Source organism: Malaya genurostris, chromosome 3 (genome assembly GCF_030247185.1).
Source record: "Malaya genurostris strain Urasoe2022 chromosome 3, Malgen_1.1, whole genome shotgun sequence".
Lineage (NCBI taxonomy): Eukaryota > Metazoa > Arthropoda > Insecta > Diptera > Culicidae > Malaya > Malaya genurostris.
The window spans coordinates 234,492,055-234,505,024 of NC_080572.1; the positions used below are offsets into that span (position 1 = coordinate 234,492,055).

General features: G+C 36.9%; 2 protein-coding genes across 2 annotated transcripts; both read left to right on the top strand.

Annotated features, from left to right (window-relative positions):
* Positions 1–3,633: 3,633 nt before the first annotated feature.
* Positions 3,634–4,400, top strand: LOC131436138 (cytochrome c oxidase subunit 7C, mitochondrial-like). Its single transcript, XM_058604653.1, has 3 exons — positions 3,634–3,728; positions 3,790–3,883; positions 4,183–4,400. The coding sequence occupies exons 2-3, from the start codon at positions 3,797–3,799 to the stop codon at positions 4,297–4,299; spliced, it is 204 nt and encodes a 67-aa protein (XP_058460636.1). The 5' UTR covers positions 3,634–3,728; positions 3,790–3,796; the 3' UTR covers positions 4,300–4,400.
* Positions 4,401–5,066: 666 nt separating this feature from the next.
* Positions 5,067–12,547, top strand: LOC131434244 (regulator of hypoxia-inducible factor 1-like). Its single transcript, XM_058600898.1, has 6 exons — positions 5,067–5,141; positions 5,418–5,561; positions 11,350–11,527; positions 11,599–11,697; positions 11,755–11,948; positions 12,002–12,547. The coding sequence occupies exons 1-6, from the start codon at positions 5,067–5,069 to the stop codon at positions 12,545–12,547; spliced, it is 1,236 nt and encodes a 411-aa protein (XP_058456881.1).
* The last annotated feature ends 423 nt before the right edge of the window (positions 12,548–12,970 follow it).

Here is a 12,970-nt window from a genome sequence, read left to right on the forward strand (position 1 = left end):
ATTACTTTGCAAATTATTTTGAAAGAAATTATTTTAACAATTAAAATGTATGATCAGTTTAGAGTTTATTCATTTGAAACTGATTTCCCAAATTGAATTTACTGTGAAACTGTTTGTCAAGAAATTGACAGGAACGCACAACCCAAGTAACCATATGCATTATATCACTGCACATAAACTCTATTTTTACATTCCGGTTCTTTTTTGATCATAAGGTATCAAAAAAGAACCGGAATTTTCATTTTAAAACTCCCTCGCTTGTCCAATCGGTAAACTTTTATTCTCTCAACGTTGGCCTAAAAATCTAAATTTTTATCCATTATAAAAATCGCCACACGAAAATTTTTCAACTTCTTTGTATAGACGCCAAACAAAAACTAATCGTACGATATGCGTCAAAATTTGACAGAATGTGTATAAAAGTGTTGCCAACGTTGAGAGAATAGAAGTTCTTTTTTGATCATAAGGTATATGAAACTTACCAACAAACTCATTAACTGCTTTAGTAGATAACTGGAAAGACTGCATGAGTCGGAAAAGGTCTTCATTCGTGAAAAAAAATCATCCTGGTACTCCACTCGAATGTACTCGATGTCAGACGCCATAATGAAATACAGTACACACAAAAATAAAATGGAGTATAGTATACACGAAACATTTTAAGAACAAATCGAAGTCTCTTAATAACCGACATTCATAGTTGAATTAACCTCATGTATGTTTGTTGTTATCAGAAACTATTTTTGTTTCAAACCTGTTGTTAAATTAACTATGATCAAGTGATTTTGAAAATATATTTGTTTGTATTTAATATCACAACTGAACAATAATATTGTATGGTTGTTTGATTCGTACGTTTTGGTTAATTTTGATAATAAATGTGATCCGATTAAACAAAATTAGTAGGTGACTTCCAACTAAATATGCCCAACTAACCAAAAGTTCGGATAAAAGGGACTGATTTGGCTTAAGCAGCTCTTTTTTTTTTTTTATATCGTTTATTTATACCCGGTTTTAACCTAGTTGCGGTTGTTCACCGGGTCTTAAGCAGCTCTCAAAGTTAATCAATAACATTCTAAGCAGCCCATTTTTTAAGTAATTATCCACACTTGAAAGTTCGCGCGACGCAGCGGAACGAACTTCTAAGCTGCTTCTAGAATACACTGTTCAGCTTCTATGCAGCGAAAAAGTTCACGCGGAACTTGTTCTGTACTTCGAACTGTCAAAAATTGCCACGTGTTTTCTTAAGCAGCTAGAAAATTCACGCGGAACTTGATCTGTACTTTCAAGTTCTCAAAAGTTCCGCGTGTACTTTTAAGCAGCAAGAAAGTGGACATTTTAAGTAATTGTGGAACTTTTGGTTGGTTGGGTGTAGTTGAATCAACTTCCACAGGAAACTCTCTGTAAGGGGAAACTGCATTTTGTAGTTAGGTTTTTTTGTCGTGGGACTATCAAAACAATACGTCTCACCAGGATTACCATATTTCTCGATAAACATTAGAAAGAGTGCAAATAACAGTTTCTTTTTCACAAACTTATAAAACCGATACACTGAAGAAGGATGTAAGTAACATTCCGAAATACGCGTATCTGTATTGTAACGTTTGTTATGCTTCATTAAAGTATAGTGGCTTTGTAAAAGTGTAGTAACGTGACAGTGAAATAGTGGAATTAAATGGTACATAAATAGTGCAACTGTTGGAGTTTCTTTTTGTTTACTTTCTCTTTCAATTATTACGGCATATTGCTGTATTTTTCAAACAAATTCATAAATGCAGATCGAAAGTTGATGATTTCACCCACCAGCTCACAAGGGTTAACAACGTCATCCAGCAAAACAAATCAGTGTCCAAAACGACTGCCATGGCAATATTGGATATTGAAAAGGCATTCGATAATGTGTGGCACGATGGACTGGTGTTCAAACTGCATCGGTATAATTTTCCCATGTATCTTATTAAAATTATCAAAAATTATCTTGCAGATAGAGCATTCCAGGTTTCTCTGAATAAAGCACTTTCAGAAAGATTTACTATTCCTGCTGGTGTACCCCAGGGAAGTATCCTAGGTCCCATTCTATACAACATTTTCACATCAGACATCCCACCTCTTCCAGGTAGTGGTGTTCTGTCACAATTTGCTGATGATACTGCCATTCTTTACAAAGGTCGTGTCATTAATGCGCTGAAAAATAAACTACAGACAGGTCTGGACGCTTTAACGGAATATTTTACAAGCTGGAAAATTGTGATCAATGCAGCAAAAACTCAGGTCATCTTGTTTCCACATTCAAGATCTCCAAAACTTGTTCCATCAGACGAATGCAGAATACGATTCGGTGATGAGGTCATTCAATGGTCCGATGAAGTTATCTATCTAGGACTCACCTTTGACAGATATCTGATATTCAGGGCACATGTTGACAAAATCGTTCAAAAATGCAGCATACTCATTAGGTCTCTGTATCCGCTGATTTGTAGAACATCAAAACTATGCCTGAAGAATCAGATGGCTGTCTATAAACAAATCATCTACCCCGCAATTGAATACGCAGTCCCTGTTTGGCGGGGTTGTGCACGAACACACAAACGTAGGCTTCAACGCATTCAAAGTAAGATCTTAAAGATGATTCTAAATCTACCCCCTTGGACAAGGACTAGTGAAGTACATGAGATGGCCTCCCTGGATACACTAGAACAAAAATTCGAACAATTCTGCACGAAATTTGAAGATAGGTGCTCAATCTCTGAAATACAAATAATTCAAAATTTGTACGTATTAGGTTAGGGATAGTTGTAAGTAGGTAGACATTTTATAAATAATTAAAATAAATATTATGATTAAACATTAGTATGTAAAACAAGAGTAACTAAAACACCTAATATTAATAACGAATCGTATGAACAACAAAGATGAAAGGCCAAAGGGTCAAAACACTTGTACTGTAAAATGTTGATGTAATACACAAAAATAAGATTAATAAACAAATATTTATGCAAAAAAAAAAAAAAAAAAATGATGATTTCAGTCATTATTCTATATGAAGTTTTAGAGAGAGGAATTGCCGATAATACCGTAATTATCGAAAGAAAGTAAACCAAGAGAAACTATCATTTGCATTTAGTACCTCTTCTGATGTTCATTCACAGATTTTTTAGAAAACCAATGATTTTTAATTCTTTTTGCTTTTCAGATTCTTTGTCACATATCACAGATTTTTTAACATTCTAAAACAAAACACGGATTTCTACAAATTTGCATGATCATGCTTAAAACTGACTTGTTTTTGAGACGTGCCACCAAGATTTCCTCAGATTAATGTGAATTTTATAACTAATAATTGAAAACGGAATCACCCAGAGCGGTACACTTCTTACCTGTATGGTGAAATGTGCAAAGCAATTCTTTTACATCTCGCTTGACCTGGTGCATTGATGTTCACCACAATTTGTCATGGCATGCTATGCACTAGTTATTTTAAATTCGTTTGCATCCACACAATTATCATACACGTTATGCATCACAGATGGTAAATAATTTTTTTCATTTCCTGCTGGGAAGCCACGGGGATAATGAAACAAAGTGCAAATAAATTTTCTTGGCAGCTCTGCTCCTCGCTTGTACAAGTGGTGAATAAAAACAACCCTGCTTGTGATCTGCTCACCGATCTGACAGATACGTCATAAAACATTTTCACGCTCGTAGATTTTTATTCGAAGAAAGCACTGGTAAGTGATTTGCGGATACTGAACAGCGAAATCTTAATAATTTCTGGTTGTTTTTGAGCAGATTCAAAATGTTCGCTCGCCTTGCAAACGTTTCTCGCACTGGAATGACCAATATGGTCCGCCACGCGCACTCCCACGGTGGAATTCCCGGCGAGGTAAACTACCGAATTTATAGAATTATATAATCCTATATATGAAAACAGATAACTATCATCCTAGATGCCCTTAAACCCATTTATTCGCCTTAATTTTAAGCAACATGCAAAAACCTATTTGTTTAATCGAATATATTCTGCATTCAATAGCATGTTTAGCATTCGTTTTTGTTAACATGTTCAATTGGTCAATTCTGGCATTCTATGAGTAGTATGGTCGTTTCCTTCTCTAATTTTCAGTTTTGCCTGTCTCGCATAACAATTCGCATTTATAAAACATTTAATCAATATATTTTCAGAACTTACCGTTCAGCCTGAACAACCGATATAAACTCACCGCTTTGTTTATTGTATTTTTCGGCTCCGGCTTGGGAGCACCTTTCTTCGTTCTTCGTCATCAGTTACTGAAGCAGTAAAAATTCGAAAGTTTAGCATAATGGCAAGGATAAGATAAAAGTGTTTTGCGTAGGAAAAAAGTGAAATTATAATAAAGGCTCGAGTGGAATAAAGCCATCTAGTAATTGACTAGATTATTGGTCCGAAACAATTCCGAAAAATCCAATAACTAAAGCATCATTTACATTTATCTAGGCTCAATAATTATGCGTGTGTGTATGTAACAAAAATGTGGACTCGATTCTCTTGGAGATGGGCCGATTTTTACCTGAATCGAACTTCCGGTTTGGGAGTAACGAGGAGTTATAAGTTATCAATGAAGATAGTTCCGATTCCTTCCGTTGGACTACATTGTACTTTCAAATGGCTTTGGAATTGACCTTTAGCTTTGACGTTCGTTGTGAAATTTGTGCAACGCGATCGTTTTTTTTTTAATTTCAATTAACATACTTCATTGGAATTACAGGAGCAGAGATCAGGACACCGATTGTTCACATCCACAATGTGGTTAATTTGTCGCAAGAGAGTGAATCTGCAGCAGTCGAATAGGTTAGTAATGCCAACGTGGAAAAATGACAAAGCATGAGCTGGATGGACTTACTCATCAGGTCATGTCTGTGATTTAACTGAGATACTTATTCTAATTTCAAACGTGCCATAAAAGTATGACACGATGCAGCTAATCACATCTAATGGAAATTAAATTTTCGCTAGCCCCGACAGATGAATGAATTTTGTTCAGTTGAGACAGCGCCTGAGAAGAGAAATATCATTGGGCAGTTTAGCAATGCCACTAGTGCGAAGTGTCGTTTGCCGGAGTTTAGATCAAACGAAGATCGAATCTGAAATACAGATTCCGCCAGTAACGGAGTAGGTGTATACTTATGAATATGACATCCCTATGGACGGTTTTGGTTCTATTGATTGCGGGTGTGAAGAACATTTCCAGTACAAAATTTGTTCCCCCGTTATTTCAGTATGATGATTACGAACAATGCGTTCGGTTTAACTTGTCAGCTGTTTTCTGTGTTGTAAATGTCTTACTGGAAACGAAGACAGTCCATCCTCTGGCAAGTTCTTTTCTGTGTAATCACCAGTGCACCGCATTAATGTGTTGTTCCCATGCCACCGCTAACAGGATTTGATCCGAATCGAGTCTGGATTCCTACGAAACGAATTGGAATGGGGTCTTTGCGTCGAGGATTGCGAGAAGGAACTGGCTGAAGTTAGCGAGACTGATCGTCAACAGTTGTACTATCCGAAGTTTACTAGTAAGCACAGAGTAAGTATATTTTAGAAATGGAAATCGCAACTGTTTTTGATAAGACACTAGTATAGAAAGAATACTAGTGTTCATGCTTGATTTGAAATGTTCACATGTTCCGTCCGTCAAGACGTTCCGTGACGGTGACGTTATGTGTGAATGTCTCCATAAGAATGCATGCAACTAATTTCGTCGCGAAGCATTCCTCATATAGAAAGGCTTTGCAATCGCTGTGAAAACCAACTGAAAGGTCCTAAGGTACCATAAAAAGTTACTGAGTTTCATTTGAAACCGACTTCCGGTTCCGGAATTGCAGGGTGATATGCATCAAAAAAAGTCACACACGTTTCTCAGATATGGCTGAACCAAGAAGGAACTAAGAAGCAAATAAAAGGTCTTAAAATTCTTTTAAAAAACCTCAAAAAGTTGATTCAGATCCGACTTCCGGTTCCGGTATTACAGTACGATTAGTGAAAACTTTCAATTTGATGAGTATTTTTCCACAAGCGATAGCGAAACGTGGTGCACATTTTCTATAACTTACTGCTAAATTCATCTAGTTGGTACACGCTGCCAAAAAAAACCCAACGGTTGACTTAAATTCACCTAACGTGAAGTAATCAAGCATGTTTTTAATAGTTGGGTGAAAAGTACTGTATCGATTGAGTAGTTTTCACTCAACAGTGTAATTTACTTCAATAAGTTGCTGTTGGGTGAAAAAATTTTGTGTGTTGCATTGCAGAAACTATCGGTCAGATTTAAAGTGAGTGAAATTATTTTGTAAAATTGCCAGTTTTGAAAGAATAATTCAATGATTGTCATCAATCGCAGTGTGAGTAGCTTTGTATAATTTCTTTTTTAAATAATAATTACACCGCTATATCATTTCAGGCGATGGAAGATATTGAGATGCGTTCAATCGCTCAACGGTGCAGTTCCAGCAGCTGAATAGAACCATCGAACGAAAACTGAAATCAAATTACCCAAGTTGATTTTTATATCGCTTGCGTAGTTTCTACCTAATCAGTACTATTGATGCTTTTACTCAAAAATAAGTAAAACGCATTTTACCCAAAATTGGCTTCCTGCACGCAACCCTTCTATTGAGTGAAAAGTACTTAAAATTAGGTAATTTTTTGGCAGCGTGTAGATCTTGTTAGTTAATGAACATATAAAACTACTTTGGGACTACTTGTCCTCGGTTTCCGCTTCCGGAACCACCGATAATAGTGTAGAAAATTTCCAAAAACGGAACTCACTTCGATTCCTCAGCAACGGTTAAGCCGATTTTCACGAATCATGATTCAAATTAAATGCTCTTTTTAAATATACTGTGCAATATCATCCAGATCCGACATTCGGTTCCGAAATTATAGGGTGATGAATGTCAAAACATTCAAATCGTTATACAAAATGACAATGCAAAACTAGTACACGACGGAACGTGCGGTTTTGCTCCATTCGCAACGTGGCGCCATTTTGGATTTCGGAACGACTTTAAACATCATGTTCTGACATCTACTCATCAAACCCGTTCCGAAAATACTCATACTATAAGGGTTTTCAAGGAATAGTAATTATCTTTATATTGTCCACACTGAAATGAAAATCTTATTTATATTCATTAGATTTGTCATATGAATCATATGCAGAATATAATTCATAGAAATTATATGGAAACTTATAATCTTTATTTAATGTGTACGTCAAATCTAAATGGACGTTATCACAATGAAAGTTATAAAAATATCCCATATAATTTATATTGAAATTAGATGAAAGTCGTGAATAGTTGTGTCCTCGATATTCATCAACTGCTCCAGACAATTTTTTCAGGAAGTTTCGCATCTCAATGTAATTTTAAATCGCTGACAAGACAGCTCATCCAACTTCGTTCAAGGATATGCGTTAACGGACCATGAAATATATATCCGGTACATTTCATTACTCTATCTGTTTAGTAAGATTCATTTTTTTTTATTTTCAGTCTCGGGATCTCACTTCTCTTTCGCAAATATCATGAGGTGCTCCCTTACCGAATGGAATACTAGTATAGCTTGAATCCTCAAAGAAAAGTAGTAGTTGGCAATTATCTGCTATCCGGATGTCCTCCATTGAAAGTTATATATATATATATATATATATATATATATATATATATATATATATATATATATATATATATATATATATATATATATATATATATATATATATATATATATATATATATATATATATATATATATAAATTTTATAAAACTAGTCATATGGTATATATGAACCTATATAAATAAATTCGAAGTGAATATAATATGCGCTTCATAAATTGTTCCAATGTATGTTGTGCGGATATCTAGTAATGGTTATAAGACGCGCCAATAAATTTCACTTAGACTGGAAATTTCATTCGTTATATGGAAATCTTGTAAAAATAACGTTAAGAAGGGTTTTGTGTTTCATAAGATTATCTCATATATTTGACATGATGTTTTTTTTTTTTTTATTCAAGAATATAATGTTTAAGGCACACTGCTTAAGCTCTAAGATGCCAAGGGCTTTTACTAATTTAAAATTTACGACTAACTTAAAACTAGGGTTGTATCATTAAGTAATGTCATATTTGGGTCGCAGTGGTTGACTTTGGCAGATCCAGCCTTCATGTGGTGATCGGCCGGTGATCTGAATATTTCATGAGAGTCTTCCATATGGCGTTGGTGAATATTCATGTTGGCCGCATTCTTCGGTCCGTGTGGGTCCGCGGGAAACACCCCCAGGTTACGAATACCCGGCGGGTGGCCCGCATGCTGTTGATAAGTTTCCGTGGGCGATGATGGTGTTGTTACAGAAGAAAATGAAAAAAAAAAATATAGCGAAGTAAATATTGCGTAAAACGGAGTAAAAAGGGGATATGGGAATGAAATGACTAAAACGACAGAGATCTAATTAGTTGACATCGAGATGGTGAAGAGACGGGGAGAGGGGAAGCGAAGGTTAGTGACAGCAAAAAGATCTTGTTAGTTCCGATGAAGATGGTGGACAGATGAGGAATCGGGATAATCGGCGGAAGTTAGTGTCGAACCTGCAGTTGAGAAATAATTCTTAGCCACAGTTGAAACAACGTCGATAAATAGGAGGAACTTTCTAAGCCAGATGTAACAGATTACACTTGTATATTAATGTGTTTGAGAAACTGGTATATGAGAAGCATATATGAACTATCCCGACTCGCCAACACATCCCGAACCGGAACCTCAGGCGGTCTACCTCGGGCCCTGAGGGATTCCAGTAGCTTCGACCTGGCGTCGCGATACTCTACGCACGACCACACGACATGCTCGATGTCCTGATAACCGTCGCCACAGGTGCAGAGCCCGTTCTCCACGATCCCGATACGCCGGAGATGTGCGTTGAATGTATAGTGATTTGACATGAGTCGTGACATAACGCGAATGAAATCACGACTCACGTTCATCCCCTTGAACCAAGGTTTCGTCGATACCTTAGGGATAATGGAGTGTAGCCATCGTCCCAGTTCGTCATTGCTCCATGAAGTTTGCCAACTTTCGAGAGTTTTCTGACGAGAGATACTGAAAAATTCATTGAAGCAGATTGGTCTTTCATAAATATCACCTTCTAATGCGCCCACTTTAGCCAATGAGTCTGCCTTTTCATTGCCCGGAATGGAACAATGCGAAGGGACCCAGACTAACGATATTAAATAAGACCGTTCAGATAAAGTACTCAAATGTTCCCGTATTTTCCCCAGGAAAAATGACATGATGTTGAACACATCTTGTAACTATTATTGGAAATGCTAATAGTGTAAAATCATTAGAATATCATATAATGTGAAAAAGAAAATTTAGCTCAGTGCATATCCAATAATACATATACACTTAGGTCTTTTTTATGCGGTCTTTTTTTATGCGGTTATTTTTTACGCGACTTTTTTATGCGAATTTTCAGAGTTATGCGGTTTTTTTTAAGCGATGTTTCAGAGTTATGCGTTTTTTTTATGCGAATTCTCAGAGTTATGCGGTTTACCCTTCTGCGGTCTTTTTTTATGCGAAGTTTCAGAGTTAAGCGCTATCCACACTAGGTCGTGACGTATCCGGAACGGGACCGCAGCGTGCTGGGATTTATTTGTAAAATATTCTCACCATACCGTGCACTTTCCGTGTCGCTACCGTTGCTATTAGTAAGCGAGTCTAGCGAGAATATTCACATTGAGCTGCATTAAACAAATTTGAAGCGTAACCCGGACAAGATCCGGTCCAGTCCCGTTCCGGATACGTCACGGCCTAGTGTGAATAGCGCTTTACCCAGGCAACATAATAACACACAAAACAAAATGATATGATGTGTTCACTGTGACAAACTTTGCATTCCACATACTGAAAGATAGCCTAAATAACTTGCAAGAAATTAATGACACGGTATTCAACGGAAAGTTCAACGGGAACTTAGGCAATACAACAATCGATTTTATGAGTCCCAACTTTGTATATAATTTTTAAACTTTGTAAATTAACTAAATTTGCATGTTTTTTGCCTTTCTCATATAGAAAGGTTATGCAATCACTTGAAAAACCGACTAGTGAAAATTGGCCCGGAGGGCCAAGTGTCATATACCATTCGACTCAGTTCATCGAGCTGAGCAATGTCTGTGTGTGTGTGTGTATGTATGTGTGTGTGTGTGTATGTGTCAAATAATCTCACTAGGTTTTCTCGGAGATGGCTGAACCGATTTTGACAAACTAGGATTCAAATGAAAGGTCTCGTGGTCCCATACGGAATTCCTGAAATTCATCCGGATCAGACTTCCGGTTCCGGAATTATAGGGTAAAGTGTGTTCAATATTGTACACCGTCACTTAAACCGGCGAAGCAAAAAACGTGAAAATTTTTCTAAACTGGTCTCAAAACTACACAAATCGATAGTCATTATCAGTAGGCAACTAAACAAACCGATTCCGGCTATCCTGGTTCCCGGTATCCGGTTCCGGAAGTACCAGAAATAGTGGTCATATGTACCAAAATGTATCTCACTCACTTTTGTCAGCGATGGCTTGACCGATTTCCACAAACTTAGATTCAAATGAAAGGTCTCGTGGTCCCATACGGAATTCCTGAATTTCATCCAGATCCGACTTCCGGTTCCGGAATTATAGGGTAAAGTGTGTTCAATATTGTACACCGTCACTTAAACCGGCGAAGCAAAAAACGTGAAAATTTTTCTAAACTGGTCTCAAAACTACACAAATCGATAGTCATTATCAGTAGGCAACTAAACAAACCGATTCCGGCTATCCTGGGTCCCGGTATCCGGAAGTACCAGAAATAGTGGTCATATGTACCAAAATGGATCTCACTCACTTTTGTCAGCGATGGTTTGACCAATTTCCACAAACTTAGATTCAAATGAAAGGTCTCCCGGTCCCATACGAAATTCCTGAATTTCATCCGGATCCGACTTCCGAATCCGGAGTTATAGGGTGCGTATTAGAAGAGTTTGTGTGTCTTGTTAGTTGGTGGCTGTACGAACCGACGCGATTATACCGGTTCTCGGGTTCCGGTGCCGGAAGTGCATATAATAGTGAACCCATTTTGTTCTCTTAAGGATGGCTTACGCAATCAAAGCACTGTTTTATTCTGTATGTTATGCATAAACAATACCTTGGTTTCTTTCAAAAATCGAAGAGAAAATATTTGAATAGAATACCACAATATTATATGTACATGAGAAAGGCATCATTACACCACTAGATGGATTAAAACAGGTTTTATTAACCTAATTTACCTAGTTCACGGTTCCGTCCGATTACTGGAAGAATGAATTTGAACCGTATAATCAGACCTATGGAAAACTGTTGAATTCATGCGTGAACAACCGACTGAAGCGGGACCACAACTTCACTCAACTTGGCTATTCGGAAATTATGTATTGCACCAGTGAAGAGTCGTTGAAAAACCGGAGCGCAGGTTTGATAATGCTATCGTCCTCGATAATAGTGAAATCAATGACTTAATTGTTTTTAACCTACGTGTTATAGATTGGCTGACAGTTTCGTTTCTAGCAATTCTAATTACAATCACATTAGTTACATTAGGCACCACTGCAATAGATCTGTTTGCTGACTGCTCTCTCAAAGGTACCTAACAGAAAATGTACATAACGAATGTGCTTTGATGCTACTTCAAATTTTCAGATAATTTAATTGTTACGTCCTTCTCAATTCAACGAAACTGGAATCGACTGTTAAAGGAATCGAAGAGCAAACTTTATCAAGATTTCGGATATATTGACGGACTTCGAGTAGTGATCAATATCTATACGTTGATTGTGCATTGTACGATTATCGGCTTATTCATTCCATTAAATAATCCAGAGTTCGTGGAAAAGGTATTTGTCGGGTTGCTTCCCATGCGTTATCGAAAATTCATCCTTATTTGCAGTGGACGAAAACCCCTTTCCTGCTCACTTTGGGCGAGACAGCACCGGTAAGCGTTCAAAGCTTTTTCGGCATATCCGGGATGCTGCTGACAGTTAACTTCCTGAAGGATATTGAAAAGAAACCCCAGATTGATTCTAAATACTTCCGATCAAAGATAATAAATCGACTTATCCGTTTGTTGCCCGTATACTATTTCTTTCTCCTGCTGACCCTGATCGAAGATGGCCTACCGAATATGGATTTGAGACTCAACGGCTTCAAAGCCATCTTATTGGAACAGCGAATATGCTGGAGATATGGATGGAAAAATTTTCTGTTTCTGCATAATTTTCCATCGGATGAGGAAATATGTTTCATTCATGGTTGGTATCTGGATGCGGATCTTCAGCTATTTCTCGGAACTTTGGTGTTGCTGGCCCTCGTATGGAAGTTTCCCCGGAAAGTGAAAGTTTTATTATGGACGATGGCGATAGTGTCGATAATCATACCGGCAAGTGTGGTTTACTACCAGCAACTGGAACCGGTGATTCCCGTAAGGTTAAGGTAAGTGTTCAATTACTTTTGTAAACGAACTGAATCGCTTTTGTGCAAGATGGATTTCTTTCGATTTGAAGATTAGATTTTCAATTCGTTCGGTTATCTAGCTGAATTTAATTATTATGTTCAAAAATACATGGGGAATTTGCTCAAGTATCAAATGAAACTTATTGAAATTTCAAGATGTTCTACAATTGTTTAGGAATTGTTTTTAATGTTAGATATGTTCAGAAAGATTTTAAAATATATTAAAATTTGTTGTGCAACTTATCACTGTTAAGTTTCACAATAATACCGTAAAAATCACTGTAGAATAACTTTAAGTACATCTAAAACAATTGTGCAGCAAATCGCCAACTTGTTCATGTTTCACTAGCAGTTATAGAAGTTCTGAAAAAAATTTCACATCATCATGTAAAACGGGAGTAATTAT